General features: G+C 36.0%; 1 protein-coding gene across 3 annotated transcripts in view; it reads left to right on the top strand.

Annotated features, from left to right (window-relative positions):
• ACVR1C (activin A receptor type 1C) overlaps window positions 1-20,334 on the top strand; it is a 106,297-nt gene that overhangs the window by 74,393 nt on the left and 11,570 nt on the right. The window contains exons 4-9 of one of the 3 annotated variants that reach the window (XM_012808980.2): window positions 1,007-1,237; window positions 3,874-4,041; window positions 5,263-5,419; window positions 7,493-7,617; window positions 11,606-11,736; window positions 16,333-18,449. In XM_012808980.2, the coding sequence (XP_012664434.2) occupies window positions 1,007-1,237; window positions 3,874-4,041; window positions 5,263-5,419; window positions 7,493-7,617; window positions 11,606-11,736; window positions 16,333-16,458 (938 nt within the window). In that variant the 3' untranslated portion in view covers window positions 16,459-18,449. Of the gene's footprint in view, window positions 1-1,006; window positions 1,238-3,873; window positions 4,042-5,262; window positions 5,420-7,492; window positions 7,618-11,605; window positions 11,737-16,332; window positions 18,450-20,334 lie in introns of those variants that run through there. The other 2 variants (XM_023516818.1, XM_023516819.1) reach the window with 2 other exon arrangements.

Genomic DNA, 20,334 nt, shown 5'->3' with positions numbered 1-20,334 from the left:
CGTTGTCATTATTGGCTTTCAGTAATCCATCCTAAGAAACATAATACTAACCATTACTGAACATGTAATACACCAGATACTGCGCTAGGTGCTTAACATGCCTGTTGATTCTCTTATCATCTCTACGAGACAGGTAATATTTATTAGCCCCAGTTCTTTAGAAGGGAAGTGGAAGCTCAGAGAAGTTAAGATACTTACCCATGGTTGCTAGGTGGTGCAGCTCAAATTTGAACCCAGGTCTTTCTTAACTGGGTCGTCTTTATAATATCTGTACGATATTTCACAATTTTTCTATTACCTGATACTTTTCCTTACTTTTTCCTGTAAATAAAAATAATAATGCATTCAACATTTTGACATAAACTTTCCTACATTTTACATTAAATCTTCAGGATTAAATCTTTCAAAGTAGACTTACTAATTCAAAGAACATAAATATTATACATACACTCAGAATATATTTTTACTGAAATTTTTTTGTTCCATAGAAAATGTCAAATGGATATTGTATTTTGTCTTTAGTGTAATATCATGACCTCATCTGATCATTGAATTTGATTCTTCACGCTTTCCAATTTTAACTTGGATTTAAAAAAATTCACAAAGAATTCTTTTGCTTCCCCAGCTGTACCAGGAGCCATAGGTTTTATTTTAAAGGCTAACAATGTTTTTTCTTTCACTCTGTGTATTGAGTAACCTGACTGGCTTTGATGGGCAAATGAAGATTTGCAGCAATTCTTGGAAATCAGATATTGCAGCAGCGAGCTCTGTTCAAAAAATTTTTACTTGTGAATATAAAGAGAAATTCATATTCATAATTGAAAGTATTTTTGAGCATGCTTCAATGTTAAAGTGATATTAAAGTCTTATATACTGATGCTTATTTCTTCACAGTCAAGAAGGTTATTAAAGTGCTTAAATGTTTTGCTTTCTTAGGTGAAATTAGCCATCATTGTGGCAGTTTCTGGCCCTTGCTTTTAATCATCAATTCCATCTCTTTGGTTAGGTCTACCTCTGTTGGTTCAAAGAACAATTGCAAGAACGATTGTACTTCAGGAAATAGTAGGAAAAGGTAGATTTGGTGAGGTGTGGCATGGACGATGGTGTGGGGAAGATGTGGCTGTGAAAATATTCTCCTCCAGAGACGAACGATCATGGTTTCGAGAGGCAGAAATTTATCAGACGGTCATGCTGCGACACGAGAACATCCTGGGTTTCATTGCCGCTGATAACAAAGGTATTTCCAACATAATTGGGTTCAGCGAGTAAAAATATTTTCTATTATCAGCTGAGAATCTATAAATCCATTTCTTGGTTTTAATGAAATCTACTTAAAAGTTTAATCTCTTTATTGAGGAAAGAATTTTTTCCTCTTTTCCATAGATAAATGTCCATAGCCATACAATGAAGTAGGGCAAATGAGTGATAGGAAAGTATGCTGTCTCTGGAGCCATGTGTTGACTGGGTGGTGCAGGAACTAACCAATCAGAAGAGAAGCTCCCGCTGGGCCAGAGTTCTGCAGAACCCTGCCATGCTAGGTCTTCACTCCAGTTGCTGCTGGGTCTTTTGAGGGCAAGGACATTGGATATCTGGGGTAAAGGAGTGTCACTGGGGGGGAGTATTGAATAGTGGTTATTTACCAACCAGGACAGAAATATTTTAATAAGTGGTACAATCAGCAAATACTAGCTGAATGTTCAGCTTTGCCAGAACTGCGTTTTTTTCCTCTTTATAACAGGCTTCATCCTCAGGACCCAAGTTTTTTTTTTATGAATAGAATCTCTTTGGATTGTGTCTGAATGGTGGCAAACAAGATAACTTTAGTGCAATTTTCTATTAATGTTACTTTATGCATGATTTATATCTTGATGTGTAACATTAACAGTGCCAAACGGTGTCATTTTTTAAATTTCATAGAGCAAGACATAGAATCCACTTTCTTGTATTTAAAATAAAAAGTCATAAAATGTTAGCAATGCTTGTATAATCAGAGGCTACATATAAATTTTATGGATTGCCTATGGTCTCTTTCTTCTTTTTACAAAGCGTTTATTCTTCAACTATTCTTTATTGCCCCTAACAAAGGGAACAGGAAACAGAAAGCAGGAAACCTTGATCTGGTCAGTTTTTAAATTTTAACGCTAGTCAGTAATACTTACAAAGAACTTTGGCAGAATCAAAGTTATGAACAGAAGTATCTCAAAATAAGTTAAAACAGGTTATCTGTGGATGTCAAGGGTCCATCATTGCCTGTGATAATTAAAAACATATGGTTATTTTAATGTAATGTACACTTGATTATAAAAGTGTTTATTATTAATTAGATGGAAAAAGAGGGCCTTAGCATTGACTGTACATTTTAGCCGAAATAATGTTTGTTGATGCTTTGTTGTTTTGATTTGCCCAAGAGAAACTAAGTTAAGGCAAAATGAGCTAAAACAAAACGTTTTTTCCAAGTTAATAACGACTATAGATTTTAAAACTATAGCCAGGCTATTGAGAATGAGATAATTTTCATTCAGCTGTTGAAAATAGTTTTCTTTTGCTCCTGATGTTGAGCTGAACTACCTACTGGTTAGATTAATTAGGAATGCTGTCAACACAGTAATGACTACATGGATCATCTTGATGGGACTCATTTAATCATGGTGTTTATTGAATTATACAGCAATATGTGCAGGGGAGATTACCCTGGGTTTTCTCTTCTGTGTAACTGCTCTACCTCTGCTCTATCTCCGCTTGTCAGCAGCTTATTTGCAGGATTCTAATGCAGACATTATAACATCACTTTCATCTTCTGGAATTTGTTTCTCTTTTGCAACATTTATAGCTTTCCTTTTTAGTCAACTGTCTGACAAAAGCATTGATGTGAGTGAGAGGGCAAGGACAGCCACCGATGTCAGTCAGGGACAGAGGTGTGAGGAAGGTCAGTTTTACGTGTGGTCAGCTTATTAACGAACTTTATCATGTTCTGTTGACTTTTGCATTCCTAAAACATTTTATCACTACCTGGATTTGGAAATTAAATATTTGGATAACACAGAAGTTATCAGCAAATGTTCCGTCAAGATGTGTGCCCCGAGTGTCAGAACTAGTCAGGACCACCAGGATTATTGCAGACATTTCATTCTGAAAGTTAAAGCTAACTCCAGGGAATCAAACACTGTGTACCTAGAGAAGTTTTAGGCTAATTTCTCTTCTGGTAAAAGTCTTTCATAAGCTGGATCAGCTCTGGCTCAATTAGGTAAATTATTTGAAAATGTCTATGACAGGGGTGGGGAACCTTGGCCTTGGGACCACATGTGGCCTCTGGATCTTGAGTGTGGCCTTTTGATTGAGTTCCAGTTTGACAGAACAAATCCTGTTTGGCTCTTACTATACGCTTTTGAGGAAAATCAACTTCGTATTTTGAAGGATGAATAACATGAACTTTTTTTTAGAATGTCAGCTTTTTGATAGCTGGTTTTGATAGTAGATTTGTTGTATTTATGATCTTTATTGGTATAATCTTTCTTAAAAGTTCAGACTACTTTACGACCCAACACTAGGCCTCAGTGCATCTCTCAGGAGTTTCTTCTGTAATGTGGGATAGCAATGGAGGGAATAAGAAAGGTGTTGTTCATTCAGTTGTTAGAATCCATGGCCTCACAACTTCCTATTTCTGTGGTGGGTACGTATAACAGGTTCTAATATGCCAGCATCTTGAGGAATTCACTGAGACTCTTTCCTTTTTTAACTTGACTGTAAGCGTTTCCACTAAAATAATTAACTTTGCTAGCAATACAGATTAACTTTAAACACTGACATTTGTTAAAGCTTTTGGCTTCTTTCTCAATGCATATTTACAATAATAAAATTATGTTCTCTTGTTAGATAATGGAACTTGGACTCAGCTTTGGCTTGTATCTGAATATCATGAACAGGGTTCCTTATATGACTATCTGAATAGAAATATAGTGACAGTGGCTGGAATGATCAAACTGGCACTTTCAATAGCTAGTGGTCTAGCTCACCTTCATATGGAGATCGTTGGCACACAAGGTATGTGTGTTCTTTTAATGTGTTTTCTCTTTGAATAGGAGAATAGAAACAGTGGTATTTTAGTGTTTGGTTTGTATTTTAGTTCACTACAAATAATTATGAAATGTAAAGAGACACTAAAGGTACTTTATAAAGCTGAAGGTTTTGGCATTAGATGGTCAACTCTCCTCTATGTACTCGCCATTTTGTATATCATGCATATAATATTAAAAAATTCATTTCCTGATGGTTTTATCTCAGTACATATACTGGGAGATCTTACTTTGATGGGAAGTGGTCTATATTCAGAGAATACAAATAATTTAAATGTTTACCTATAATTAAAAAATAATCAAAAAGGATAATTTTGAAAAAAATGGTGTATCATTTATTTGCAGGGCAAATAATATCCACTGCCTTTTCTATTTATTGTGTTAATATGGAATTGGCTTTGAAAGTCATTAGTCTAAACAGGGTGGTGGGTTGTCAAATTTGGACTCATGATACTTTTACATTCTTAAAAATTATTGAAGACCCCCCCCCAATTTTGGTGTACCTGGAATATATTTACAACTACTTATCATATTAAAAGTTAAAATGGAGAAATTAAAAAAAAACTTATTAGTTTACTTAAATAATCAATTAAATGTTAATGTAAACAACATAGCTTTAAAATATTACATTTTTTAAACTATAAAACTTACCTAGTGAAAATAGTGGTTTTATTTTACATTGGTGTTAATCTCTTCAATGTCTGGTTTAATGCCTGGATTTTCACACTTTTTCTTCAGTTTGTATGTTGTTTTGGCTTAAGTAGGGGAAGAAAAAGTGGCATCAGAGAGATATATAGCTGGAAAAGTCTCAAGGACCCCCAGGGATATTTGGGCCGTATTTCAGAACTGGACATCTAGGGTGGTAGATGTTTTGAGACTTGTTTTGTAAGAAAGTATTTGCCATGTTTTTATATGGACATAGCAACACTAATTTTTTCTGCATGTATTAAAAATATTTATTGGTGGGTACTAAAAGTCACCTAGTGTTTTAAGTATTAGAGGCACATGATGACCAAGACAGAGGCACTGCCCTCTTTCAGCTTATTGTTTGGTTGGGAGAACAGATGATTAAATGTGCACATGAATAAACAAGATATTAGATAGCGATAAAAGCTACAAAGAAAACAAATTAGCTCTTTTTGATCTTCAGCAAAGAAGAAAATGAATATAATCTTCTTATGTTTCATAGGGAAACCTGCTATTGCTCATCGAGATATAAAATCAAAGAATATTTTAGTGAAAAAATGTGAAACTTGTGCCATAGCAGATTTGGGGTTGGCTGTGAAGCACGATTCAATACTGAACACTATTGACATACCTCAGAATCCTAAAGTGGGGACCAAGAGGTAAGACGACTTATTCTGGTAGCAAACAAAGACTTCTAAGATTCCCCAATAAACATGAATGCCTGTTATATAAGGGAAGGAGGGTCAATCTGGACCAAATAGGAAATTATTGGGCCCTAGAAAGCAAGAAGTCTTCTTCCGCTCACTGAAGACTCCGTGGGCACAATGGTTATAAAGCAAGAGTTACTGCCCAGCCAAGTTCATCTGCCCACTGCTCAAGAGAAAGCCAATATCCAGAGACAGCAGGGTTTACAACAGAAAAAGAATTTATTCTGTATAGTGCTATGCAGAAAGACGGGAGAAATTCCTCAAATCTGCCTCTCCTTCCAGAACCAGGGAGACAGGGTTTTTAAAGAGTTTAGTGGAGAGAGAATTAGGCAATCAGGATTTGCCAATCAGCTGTTTTCAGGGTAGAACCGTCAGTCCCTTCATATGGATTGCCCTCTGGGCGGGTCAGTTACTGGAATTGCAGGACCTTGAGTGGGAGTCTAAGAACAGTTGAGTTTGTTACTAGGTCTGTGTGGGTCCGTCACTGAAATGCAGGACCCGGAAGACATCTCAAAAACTAACCCTAAGTTCCAAATAGGTGATGTTCTATATGGAGAAAGTTAAGAAACTTTATAACCAATAAGCATGCCTGACTCCAGGGTAAAGAAGCAGACAGAAAGAACTGTGTTTATTATCAAGCAACTGAGGTGACAGTGGCTGATTATTATTGTTTTAGCTCAGTTCAGAGTTTGGGGGCCCTTACCCTAGCTTTAGCCATGTACCCCTTTATTTGTAAGGGAGGTTTCACAGATACAGAATCAATGTAGTAGAATAGATCATTTAGGATAGCTAAATACACTTATGTGGTATCATATTCTTTTAATATTTGAAGATACTATATAACAATTTAGTACTTAACCTTCAGTCCCCTACATTGACATGTGTAAAGATAATATGTTTGGATACAATTCCCATTTTCAAGGAACAGCCTCTTTAAAATTAAAAATAGGCATCACACACATGTCAGGACGGACCTGTCAATAATGGGGTTTCTGGTGTTTTTTTTTTATGATGGCCACCCTATGGCCACGTGGCCAGCCTACTTCTAATTCCTTTTATTTGCATCTCAGGCCTATATTACTTTAGTATAATTTCTGGGTTCTTAACCTTGAAATCAGAAACTGCCCAAATATGTCCCTGGGGTTGTTAAAGACCCTTGAGAATAGAGAATTTTTAAGCTGACAGAGTCAGCCTCCAAGCCATACTTGAGATACCAGGACAGACATGTGTCTGTGAGTCCTTGGCTTGGCTCCCTAGGAGATCTTAATGAGGCTGCAGGATGCCTCAGGGCAGTTTATTCAGACTGGGCAGCTGGTAGGGGAACTTTTCTTCTTTTCCCCATAAAAAGAAAACCTAACTTGCTCATCTGCCCAGCTGAGTATCTCTGCATCAGGGACCCTCAAGGAAGCTTCAGATGCTGGATTCCTTCAGAGGATTTACCGCTTTCCAAAAGTTTGGGAGGATATTGCATCCTCATTTCAATTCTAGGAAATCTCCAGAATCTCCCCAAGACAGCTAGGCTCAGTCAGAATCCACGGACTATAGGTTTATTCTAATTGGCTCCATTCATATAACGCTATAATTTTCTTGGAGCCAGTGGGTTGTTCATGCAGAGAAATTATTTGTGGAATGCTGTTGAGCGCTGCAGGAGGCTTGGGCCCACCGCAAGGAATTAAACCCAGTCCACCCTCAGGGAGCTTTCTATGCCACACACTATTGGTGGAAAGTGAGTTCCTTCTCTTTACTGAGCTCTTTGCTCCCTGCATTTTCCCCCAATTGTACTTTACAAGAACTGAGCTCCTGGAACACCTGCTCTAACAATGAGTCCTAGTTCTATTTAAAATGTCTTTTAATTATTTGAATCAATATCTTATCTAACTTTATTCTATTACAGTGCCTTAGATCTACCTTTACAATTGATACATGCTATCTTCACTTATATTTTGTATCTGGATTGTTAAGGTTGTATTTTACTGAACTGCTCTAAAGTCATACACAGAACCTGACATGTGCATGTTTTTGAAGGTATATGGCTCCTGAAATACTTGATGACACAATGAATGTGAATATCTTTGACTCTTTTAAACGAGCAGACATCTACTCTGTTGGTCTGGTTTACTGGGAAATAGCCCGCAGGTGTTCAGTGGGAGGTAAGATTTTTGGAAATATTCTTTGGGCCTGTCCTTCCATCTTGATATTCTGAATTCAAGATACAATTTTCTGTCTTTTTTTTTTCTAAGCACTATATTGAATCATTTCTAAATACTTAAGAGAATATCTTTTGGTGATATTTGTCTAGTGGGCAAAAATGGGGACATCCTGCATGCAATGGAAATTTTATATTGTGATTATTGCTTAGATGGGGGGGGTGAGAGCCCTTCTGATGATTCTAATTTCCATAATAATATTTTGTGAAGCACTTGAAAATTCTCTTACTTTCATTTGTAAGGAGTTAGCTATGTTGACAGAAATGAAGCCATACTTCGTAAAATGATTTTAAAAGGTTTATTCTGAGCCAAATTTGAGTAGCGGTGACCTGGAGCCACCCCAAAGAAGCCTGGAGCAAGTGGAGATGTTACTGGATGAAGGGGTCCGGCCACCTGTCGCTGTCAGTCAATATGCAGAGACAGGGATGGGTCCACCACACTTTGTGTCATCAGAAGGCTGGCGATTCTGGAGAAAAAGGACAGTAGCCTCTCCAAGACTATTCTGTTCTTCCATTTACAAAAGCACAGTGTTATACATAAAGTTCAAAGTAAAAATCATATTAATTTTTTTAAACAACAATAATTGGCATAACCCATGACCCATAATAAACAATAATCAGCACAACCCATTACCCAAAACAATATTCCAGTTCAAATGTTAACCTCCTAAACCAATTGCCATAAACTACTCAAAATATATACTTTTAGGTTAAAGCTGAGTTTACAAAACAGCAAGAATGGGAGACATGAGGTGAAGGTCACGTACAACCCAAACTAGCCAGACCAGCTGTGTCATCTCAGCCCTAGTCTGAAGGACTCCATTTTGTTCTCACTACATGTGCTTTCCGAGAGTTTAGTGGACAGAGGGTTAGGCAATCAGGGCCTGTTAATTGACTGGTTTAGGGTGGAATCAGCAGTCCTTTGGCAAGGGCAGCTGTCTGGGTGGGACAGCTGATCCACAGGATGTGGTAGATAACTCAACAACTACCCCTAGCTTCCAAACAAGTGGTGTTATTTATGTAGAAAAGTTAAAAATCTGTCCAGCTTCCATCTGTGCCCTCTAGAGTAGCAATTATGAAGAAGCAAACAAAGAGACAGTGATAACCATTATCATCAAACAAGCAAGGGGACAATGGCTGATTATTATCATTATTTTAGCTAGACCTGTTCCTTTAAGAGCTTTGGGGCCCTTGCTCTTCTTTTTACCTTACACCCCTTTATTATTTGGGAGGGTGGTTTTAGCAGTGGGGAGTTACAGTTTGGTTTTGTACATTGTAGGGAGACAGGAATTACAGGTAAAGTAGTAAATTGATATGTGGAAAACATACGTTGGTTTGGCCCTAAAAGGTGGGACATCTGGAGGGGGGCGATGATTACAGGTTATTGGTGAGTTTGAAGATTCTTTAGCTGACAGTTGGCTGAAAGAGTTGGGTTTTGTCTGAAAAACAGTGAAAAGGAATTCTTGAGTTAAGACAAAGGATCTGTTAATAAGTGATAAAGTTCTGGACATATGCCCAGACTCATAAATTAATGTTTACTCTGTATACTGAGGACCCATAGGTATGTCTTATGTAACTTGAGTCCTGTTAATGACTCACAAAGGACAACTCTAGGAAGGTAATGGGGACATGGTAAGGTATGTCTGATTTCCTTTCTCATGGCTAGCAACTCAATTTTAGGGATCCCCTTGGCCAATAGGGGATCCAGTCTGTCAGTTGCTGGGGGAGCCTTAAGACTATATTTGAGTTCCCAGCTGGTATTCATACTTTATATCCCAACGAAGTTAAATGACTCCCAAGGCACAGGACTTGAAGCCTTCTGTTTCTTAGGCTTTTCTTGGTCATCTTTTCTTTCCTATGCTATGAATGTGGGAGGATAAAGAGGTGGAGGAAGGTGATGAAGACAAACGTCCTATCTCTACTAGTCTCAGAAGTTTAGAACTTAATAGTGAGAGGAAGAACTGGGAAGACGAAACCCTACAAATGCAGCCTGATGGAACTGCTTTATCAGTGGTGAAAAAGTTAAATGCAGGTAGAAACTTGTTTAGCGTTTTCACCTTGAAGCAAGAGAAAGTGAGAAGCAAGCCTTGGTTTAGCATCTCTTTCACTGTTAGACTTTAAGCAAGTTACTTATTTGTGTTTTCCTCATCTGTCAAGTGAATGTAATAATAAAACTGACCCCTGGGGCTTTGAAGATTTAATGAAGTAATCCTTAGGAAGCTTTTAGTATAGAGCCTGCTGTTAGCAAACATTCAATTAAAGAGCTGTCATTATTAAACACTGATAATCAAATTTGCTATATTAAAAAGTTTGCATTTTAGGCCATGCCCATAGCTCAGGGGTAGGGCGCTGGCCACATACACGGAGGCTGGCAGGGTTGAACTCAGCCCAGACCTGCTAAAACAACAATGACAACTGCAACAAAAAAATAGCCAAGTGTGGTGGACGCCTGGAGTCCCAGCTACTTGGGTGGCTGAGGCAAGAGAATCACTTGAGCCCAAGCGTTTAAGAATGCTGTGAGCTGTGACTCCAAGGCCCTCTACCCAGGGTGACATCTTGAGACTTTGTCTCAAAAAAATAAAACAAAACAAAAAAAGTTTGCATTTTGTATTGATGTTATTTTGTAGTACATTATGCTCTCTTAAAAAAAAAAAAACTTGAAAATTTTGTGAAAAGCTTGTAAGGTTAATATTATGTTTGAATGAGAAAATATGCTTTTTATTTTTATATGGTATAGAAAACTTTCAGGAACTGAAAGTATTCACAACAGAAGCAATAGCACTGCAGTACACCAGGGCCCCTGAGCCTGGGTTTGCATTCTGATCTGCCACTTAACTAGCCACGTGTTCTTGAGCAAATTCAAATCACTCTGTGGTTCAAGTTCCTTCTCTGTAAAATAGAAATAATATGGTACCTTCTTTATTCACTGGTTTTGGGAAATAAATTAGTTAAAATTTGGGCTTAAGACAATTCTTGATAAATAGCAAAATTTCAAATGTTTGTTATTTTTGTAAAAATTTCATGTTGATATTTCTCCAGATTTACTTTAAAGTTTTTTTGTCCTCAAATTTACCTCAAGTATAAAAATAGTAATTTAGTTAACATGATTTAAAATTAATTTTTCAACAAGATGGCATGACTTACATATTTTAAAAGGGCTACAGTTGATAAAACAAATTTTTGTCATGAATTTCTTGGAATTGCAGTAATAGTCTGATAATTAAGGTCATCTTTGTATTTGAGGCTCATTAAACATTAATCTACATGTTGAACTGTCGGTCACTGACTATCTTCAGTTGCTTCTCCAGAAAATTCTCAGGTATAGTATTTCTAAATTCTAAATGTAAGGAACTCAACTTTCAAAAAATGGCCTAAAAGTTTTCAAAGAGAGAAAGTTGTTTTATTTCAAAAAAGCTATCTGATGGGGAAATGTACATACTTCATTCACCAATCAATAAGACAGTGCTATAAATTTTATAATTTGGAAAAAATCCTACATTACTTTTAAATTACATAAATGGTATTTTAATCAAATAAAAATTTAAATAATTTTCCTAATAGAAAAGATATAAATTGTATTTTATATAACTAAAATTATGAAATTATTCATAGCAGCAAAAAGCAACATTTTATATAATATTTTATATTATACATTTTAGAATTTATACATTACATATTGTACAAATATCATAGAACCTTTCTACCATTATGAAAATTTGTATAGTATAATTTTTATAACTTTACATAACTACGCAACTGAATGCTTTTAAACGTATATCCTTAGCTTTATAGTGTGACATCATTTTCATAAACCTGACTTTTCAGCTTTCCGGGATGTCATTCCTGCCTGAAGACTTAATTGGTATTATTTCAAAATAGGCATCTTTGTTCATTCTTTACGTAGAGTAATTCATTATGCATATTTCTTATAGGAATTGTTGAGGAGTACCAGTTGCCTTATTACGACATGGTGCCTTCAGATCCCTCGATAGAGGAAATGAGGAAGGTTGTGTGTGACCAGAAACTCCGACCGAGTATCCCAAACCAGTGGCAAAGCTGTGAAGTAAGGCCATGTTTTTATGTATATTTTTCTTAGTATATTTTGAGGTGAGTATCGGGGGGATTCTCAGAGATTGCTAGTTTTCTTCCTTAAGCATCCAATTCATTCCATATATTTAGGTATTCTTCAGATGAATTTTTATTCCCTTCAGCAGTGTGTCTGCATAAGGCTAGCTTATGTGACAGTGATAAATCCTGTCATCTCAGCAACTTTATACAAGACTTATTACACAAAGTCCTCTATAGGTTAGACAACTCTCCATGGCATCTGCTGTCACCATGGTGACTCAGTATTCCAGGTGACTTTGATCCTTGGATGCTGCCATCTCAATACAGTTTTCAGGTTGCTAGATCAGGAGAAGAGAGGATATGGAGGATCACACACTGGCTTTTTAATGCTCTGGCACCATGTGGCGCACAACACTTCCACTCACGGCTCGTACTAGAACCTGTCATGTGTCCAATTAAACTGCAAGGGAGCTGGGAACTCTGGGGAGCACAGGCACACCCACTGGGTAGTTAATATCTCTGCCCCACTGAATATTGCAATTCCCATCAGCCTTATATTCAATAAAGTACTCCTAATCTCTAACCTGCAGAAGTGTGAAGTTAGGGTCCCTTATCAGATAGAAAAAGTCCCTTATGGCAGAGACCATTGTTCTTTGTCTCGTCATCCCCAGCAGCCCAGTATTTTAACTGTAACATAGTGACACACAATAAATAAATAATAAAGCTACTGCAGTGCTTGTTCTGCCTTATACAAAGACAGGTTTTTTCCAGCTCCCATATGGAGAAAGAGAGACGGTTGAAGGAAAGACTGTATATAACTAGTTCTAGAGCTGTTCTGATGTTTTAATCTACTTCGTTCTAGTTATTGCTGTTTATTTTCTGCCATATAATAATGGAACAAATAAAATCCTTTTGGGGTGACATTGTTTAGCTTGGCTTTATTATAGGGACTATTTTATATAATTGTCTTTTTGCTTGTCTTTCCCCCCACTTCACGTTTCCAAACTCTTTCTGTTTAAAAAGGCAAGAGTTGTCTCTGTCTTGGTATTTCTGGGGTTTGTATTTTGCCTCCATACTTATCTGAAAGCAGATTTTGTGGCATTTATAACCTAACTGAAATTAAATTAAACTTTTGATATGAATAATTGGATGGACATGAAAGCCTATAGTAATCACTACCGTAATTAGTTTTTTATAATCGCCTTGCTTTTCTTTTAGAATTTTACCGTCCACACACATATATATGTATTTCAGGATATATACACATAGTCTGAAGAAAAATGTAACGTTTACTTCTGTGTATTTGTGAAACTTATATGATTGAAACTTACTGTAGATTTTTTTCAAATGTCTTCACTCTCCATTATATATATATATGGATCTGTAGGTCTGCCCATTTTCATTACTGTGTAGTAGACTGTTGCATGGTATAGCACAATTCCTTTATCTCCTCTACTGTTGCTTGTCATGTATGTGATTTTTATTTAATTCTTTAAAACATTGTTGGTCTATAAACATATGTGTGGGAAAGTTTCTTTAGGGTATAAATCTGGAGATTCTTTTGAGATGTTCACACTGGCGATGAAAGTCTTCAAATAACAAGACTTATGGGACCAGTCGTCCTGCCTGTTCTTCCTTTTTTTATTGCAGTTTTTAGGACTTCTAGTGCAATAGTGCCTGGAAGTGGATTGATAGTGGTGTCTTGTTTTGTTCTTTAAAACTTTTTATATATTAACTTTGAGTATGATATCTGCTATAGATATCAAACGTTTTTGTTTGTTTGTTTTGGGGGGCAAAAACTTAAATAAAAGCTGACTTTGGTTCAATAAAAGCTTATTCTCTCTATGGTGATGATATGGCATTTCTGGTCTGGTCTTTTAATGCAATGAATTGCATTTATAGATTTCCTACCGTGAAACCAATCGTGGCTTCCTAAAATAAACTCTCTGTTGTCCTTTTATATGTGATCAATTTTGTACGTTGCAGATATTTGCCATTTTTCTTCAGTCATTTACTTACATCTTATTTTATCTAATCCCATGTATTAGATATGGGCCTGATGTACCATCATTGTTTCTTGAGCCTTATTCACATGTTTATCAAATTCTTTGTTCAATATTTCTTCTTGTCTCTCAGAGCTTCCTCCTTAGATTATGATCAGACTTCTTGGCTTGATCCTTTAAAATGTTTTATTTTTTAGTGAGGGCCTAGTGCGTGTAAGTCTTTTCAGTTTTAGAGTGCCTGAAAATGTCTATTTTGTCCGCAGTATTGAATAGTATTTATAGGCACACAAAGGTAGATTAACAGCTAATTTCTCTAAACACCTACTATTCCACTGCCATCTAGCTTCCATTATTGATGCTGGGAAGTCATTGGGTAATCCAAATTTTGTTTTTTGTTTTCCTTTTTTTAAATTGTTATTAAATGATAGTTGTATACATTAATGCAAACATGGGGTACAGTGTAGTGTTTTCATATACAATTTGAAATCTTTTCATCAAACTGGTTAACATAGACTTTGTGTTCATTTACTTAGTTATTGTGTTAAAACATTTATACTCTAGTTCTAGAAAAGTTCACTTGTACCCTTGTTAGACAGACCATATAGGTGATCTTTCCAGTCACCCTCCCACCACCCATCCGCCCTTGTCCCTTTCCCACTCCCTCCCCATATTCTTGGGCTAGAATTAAGTTGTAGCTTTCATTTGAGATTTATAAATTAGTTTCATAATAGGGTAATCAAAATTTTGTTTCTTTTCAGTCAATTTACCTTTTCTTTCTGACTACTTTTATGAAGAACTTCTCCATTTTCTGGAGAAACTTTCTTCTGCAGTTTCTCTGTGATGTACTTGACGTATATGCCTTTTGGTTAATCTTGCTTGGAATTTTTGGACTTTATAATTCTAATGATTTGTGAAATCTGTTCTGAAATTTTTCAATTCTGAAAATTTCTGAAACATTTCTTGAATAATTTCCCCCCCTTCCGTTGTCTTCATTACCTATTATTGAAGAGCTCATCATAGGCACAGCAGACTTTTCATTCTTCTGTGCTTGTCTTTTATTCACTCATACTTTCTATATTTGTGTCTTAACGCTCTCTCTCTCTCAGATGTATCTCTCATTTCTTTAATTCTGTCTTCAGATATGTCATCTGCCATCATTGAATTCATCCACTGAGTTCCTTATTTTAAATGTTGTATTATTCATACCAAGGCTTTTTATTGGTACTTTTTTCATTTTTAAAATACCTTTTTACTCATATTTTATATTTCCATTTTGTTTTTAAATTATATTTTATGTATACTTATTTTATATCATTTAATTTTAGCATCTACTGTTTTTAGGGATCTGGGATTCTACTGTTTATTGTTTCACTGATTCTTGCAGTGGGACCCAGTTCCCTTATGTGTTTGTGGATTTTCACTATCAGATCAGCTTTACTACAGTGTCTACAGGCATGGGCTCAATTTTTTTTTTTTCTTTACCAAGAGCCAAAACATGGGCAATTGTCCCTTTCTGGAACACATTCATTATTAAATTCAAGGCTTTGTAAAGATCTTGATCTAATACTTTCTGTGTGCCTTGGGCTGTGTTTCCTGTCTTTTAAATGTGGCACATCAATTCAGAACTTCTACCAGGTATCCTCGAACTATGGCCCAGGGGCCACATGTGGCCCGCCAACGACATTCATCTGGCACGCTGGGTGTTTGTGCTGCCATTGCCCGTCCTGCTTAGCAGCTGACTCATACCGGGGCCTGCAGTCCGGTACTCCAGCGGTCTGAGGGACAGTGAACTGGCCTCCTGTTTACAAAGTTTGAGGACCCCCATATCAGATCAAGAAATGTTGCTACAGCAGCCACCTACTTAAGTGATTTTCTATATTTTTCTGGTTTCATGAATTCTCATTGTTTTCTCCCCTTACTTCTTTGCTACTTCATTTTTGCTGATTTTTTAAATTCAGAATTTTTGAAATTTATACTTGGATCATTATTTGTAGTGTACCATTTATGTCATATGGTAAATGCACAAGTCTTAGTAAACAACTTGATGAAGTGCTTTTCATATGTGCACTTGTGTGTACTCATCACCCAGAAGATACAAATAATTTCCAACCTTTGCCATGTCCTCTCATCTTTTTCCTGTTCTTTCTTAGAGGATTTTAAAAGATAGCTATTCTACGATATTCCCAGAAACCAATGCATTGAATTTTCAGTTAAGTTAGTCTGCAAAGTTGATGTTTGTGTTTGGATAGGATTTCTGAAGGAGTTTGACTCTAATCTCTTTCTTTTATTGTTTTAAGTTTACTATTTCTTTACCAAAGTTTAGCATTGACACCAGGCACAGTGGCATGTGCCTAAAGTCTCAGCTGCTCAGGAGCCTAAGACAGAAGGATTTTTTGAGCCTAAGAGGTTAGTCTGAAGTACGCTATAATTGTGCCTATGAATAGCTCCTGCACTCTAGCCTGGGCAACACAGCGAGATCTTTTAATACAAAAAAGCTTAGAATCAATTCCTGGGTTTGTGCTTTCCTTCTTTTTCACTTTGTTTTCAGTGAGTAGCTGAAGTCTTTGATATTTTTCTCTTTCTTAAAGGCACTCCGAGTCATGGGAAGAATAATGCGTGAGTGTTGGTATGCCAACGGGGCAGCCCGCCTAACTGCCCTTCGTATTAAGAAGACTATTTCTCAACTTTGTGTCAAAGAAGACTGCAAAGCCTGATGATGATGATCGTGTTAAAAAGAAATCTCTTTCAACTTTCTTTCCCATTTCCCCTCTTTATGTGAATGTTTTGTCCTTTTTCTTTTTTGGTTCTACCTCAAAGATTATGCAGTACAGTATTTAAGTGCCCACAGGCAGCATGAAAAGGTAACTCTAAGCATGAGCTGGACTTGACTTCGTCCAGTCTCCATGTCCTGTTTAATTTTATTTTGAAAAGTAACACATCAATTCGTCTTTTTATTTCATGAGAAGGAACGACAATTACAAAGTGTAAAATAAGCTATATAAAAATAATAAAGTCATTAAGATTTTATTTTACTTGAACCAAGAACACATGAATGAATAGACAAAAAAATGTAAAAACTTTTTTTTTCTCAAGATGAAAATACATTCATTGATGTGAACTAGAGCATGTTATGTCTAAACAGAACTTTGGGTCATGCAATCAAAGGCTTTCCCTTTTTAGATTAGCAGGACCTTTTAAAAATAGTAAATATTGCTCTGAATTCTAAAATATAAAACACATGAAAGTGGAGCTGCTCAGTGGAAGATGTGAGTGAGGTCAGAGTCCCACTTGCTTGGTCTCTCCTCTGCCATTCCCATACTGTTCACAGTCCATTGCTGCAGCCATCCCTGGGGCAGGGAGTTTGCAAGCCGCTGACCTTGTGACTTCCTCTCATTTATAAAAGAGACACCTGATAGGCTGGGACACTGAGAAATGTCTCAAAGTCACACAGCTAAAGGTAGAGCTATTATGAAATCTTATGATAATCAACACTGACAGAGCCAGCTGGCCTCCTACTTTTTCTTGAATTCCTGTAATTCTTCTCTCCCTGTGAACAGTTTTTACTGTGATATTGGTAGTTTTGTCATTCAAAAGTCATAGAGTTATTTCGCAGGCTCACAATACACCTGTATGCAACCTTAGACCATCTCTGTTGACATTTTCCTCAGAGAAGTATTCGTTACCCCATTTGTCAATGAGTATTAACGTTTTTTTAAGTAAGTCCAGAGATTAATCAGACTCAACTCTTCATTATGTCAAGATACCTTAAGATGTAACTCAGAGGTTCCTATTACTTTTGCACACACACATTGAGAAAGAAAAGGACAGGAAAAAAAGAGGAAGCAAGAACATATTTTGAGAAGTGTAACATGCCAAACTCTATGAAGTATATCAGCAACAATAAATAGGTATTTCAGAATTACAGAAAAATGCTCATGAGAGTTTTGCCTTTATTCTACCTTCTGTGGAGTGATGAATATTTGGGGGGACATTAAATATGTCCTTCAAATCTGTAATACTGCCTTGGTGAAGGAATTTAACATGGTATCTTTTATTGTTCTAAAACGTTTTTTTCCGAAACTCTGTTCCTTAGAGAATTCTTCCCCTGAGAGGATCCAAGATCCAAAGTATTCTATGATAGTTTCTTAAACAGTGATACTGCACATTAGCATACAATGTACTGTGAGGAGTAAAGTAAATGTTAACAGTAAAGAAAGGTTACTTGATTTTTTAAAACTGGATTTCTCCAATTATTTCACCAGGGTGAAATCCTTTTATTAGGAGGAGGAAAAGCTTTTTCACTATCCCATGTTCAAGTGTTCTAAAAAGTGCAATTTGACTTAAAAAAAACAGCGTTCTCTGAAGGCTATACCCATGTATTTTCACATCATAGAGTATAATTTAGTGATTATGCTTCATTTTGTTATGTGACTATGTTACTGAACCCATCTTCGTTTGACTAAGTTGAAAATAAAGAAGGCAAAAAATGGACAGGTTTACATATACTTCCATTCTCATTCATGCATTCATTCATTTATTAAATCATTTTGGAGCACCCCATATTTTGCTTGCCACAATATGGGGTGCAAGAGAGAATAAAAAAACAGAGAGGTCCTGCCCTCAGGGATTTTAAAGTCTAATTTGGGAACAGGCATAGGGATGGGAGTGTGTGGGGGAAGAAAGTAAATTGACAGATAAAATACAAAGTGGGATGTCTTGAGTTCTGTGTGACAGTGGGTTTCTAGAATAGGTCTGAAAATCACTTTCACTTGGCAACACATTTAGAAAGTATCTTTATTTGGATATTAGAGACAATCTAAATATATCATCAGTTTTAAAAAGTGCCTGTTGAAGGGATTTTTAAAAGACTTGATTTAAAAATGGATCATCTCACTTGTGCTTGCTACCTTGATCTGTCATACATTGTTTCTGCATACATAAGAAGGAGATTATTTATTTACTGTGGTTGTACTCTGGTCTCAAATAAATGAAAATACTATTTTTCGTTTTATTCCCTTAAATACTTACTCACATTGTAATTATTGAATTTTTAAGAGAGGTGTTTTACTATCTACATTTTCCTTGTTGTTATGTTTTATAGTTTATTTGAGACTGTCTAAATATAGTTTCATATTTTATTGGTTTGCCTTTCACTCTGGAGAAATCTGACATTTGTAAATTGTGGTATATCTTTTTTGTGTGTATTGGTTAGCCATAAGTCCTAACTGAATAGTCTTATCTTTCTAATTACAAAATACATTTTTGGGGAAAGGGGGTAGAGCAACAAAAATGGTAAGGAAAATGTGAAAAGCTGTGATTTTTCCTAAACTCTCAACAGGAGTATACGTAGAAAATGCTCACATAGAAAGATAGGATGAAGTTGAGAGTCTAAGGCAGATTTTCTGTATATACCTATGCTGTGATATTTTATATTATTTGTTTTTAATGGAGTCCCTTTGTGCAATATTTACTCTTTTCAATTTTGTTATGCGTGAAAACTATGCTTCTTAGGTTAGCCTCAAAGTATCAGTGTTCTCTGCTCCTTTTCAGATATTTGACATTCGAGCCTAATACAAGACTTGGGAAAATGCTACTATGAATTTTCAGTACTGTATGGAGGGGGGATGGGGTTTATATGCAACATCACTTTCTGAAAATAAGAGAAACATTATTTGTTGTCACTATTTCAGCATGAACTTGTTGCCTTGTAAGTTATGCGTTTAAGTTCGTAACTGGTACAGATCCTGTTGTATGCTTTCTTCTATGTCTAAAATATTTGGCATGTCACATCTAGAATTCTTAATTTATGTTCTGACTTGAGAGTTAAGTGAAACATGACTGTCGTGCACTATTTTAGGCATAGCACTTGCTTTTCATCGTTATACTTTCAATTAACTTTGCATTTTAAATTTCCATGATTGTATGAAAATAGTAACCTGGTTGCAGTGTCTGAAAAATTCAAGATCAGCTTTTATTTAAAAATGAAAATCTACAACAGATTCATTAGGTTCGAAATCCCACAATAATTTATGATCTTAATACTTCTACTATTGTAGAATCACTCAACAAAAACAAAACAAAAGTACTTCTGTTATCCTGGAATTTTGCCACCACGTGAGTTACTGGGGCACAGAAAACTCAGGGCTATCTTGAAGTCTACACAGAAGTACCAGGGAACCTACTTGGCAAATAACCTGAAGGCAGGGCCAGGACATTTGCCATTGTGTACAAAGTTGGAGTGAATGACTTAAAGTTGCTTGTTAGGGGATAGTTTTTGATTGATTGAATTAAATTTGGAAATGTGTCTGATTAAAAAAAATTTATTTCAATGTAGAGATTTTATTTTCCACTAAGAAATTAAGTAATAGTTACAAAAGAATACACATTGGCAGTTGATGTCTTCAGTAGTTATTCCTTTGAAGACATTCATAAAGACAACATTATAATCTACTTAGAAACGTTTAGTATTAGTACCAGAAAATGGTGCCATTGTGGTTTTCAAAGATACTCTAAATACTTTTCCTTTCATGAAACTTACCACTTCTGTGTTTGGCCCTGCTTTGTTCTAGACCTACATGCTATTGCCTACC

The sequence above is a fragment of the Otolemur garnettii genome, unplaced genomic scaffold (genome assembly GCF_000181295.1).
Source record: "Otolemur garnettii isolate 467f Iridium unplaced genomic scaffold, OtoGar3 scaffold00098, whole genome shotgun sequence".
In the NCBI taxonomy this organism is placed as follows: Eukaryota; Metazoa; Chordata; class Mammalia; order Primates; family Galagidae; genus Otolemur; species Otolemur garnettii.
This window is presented reverse-complemented; position numbering and strand designations above follow the sequence as displayed.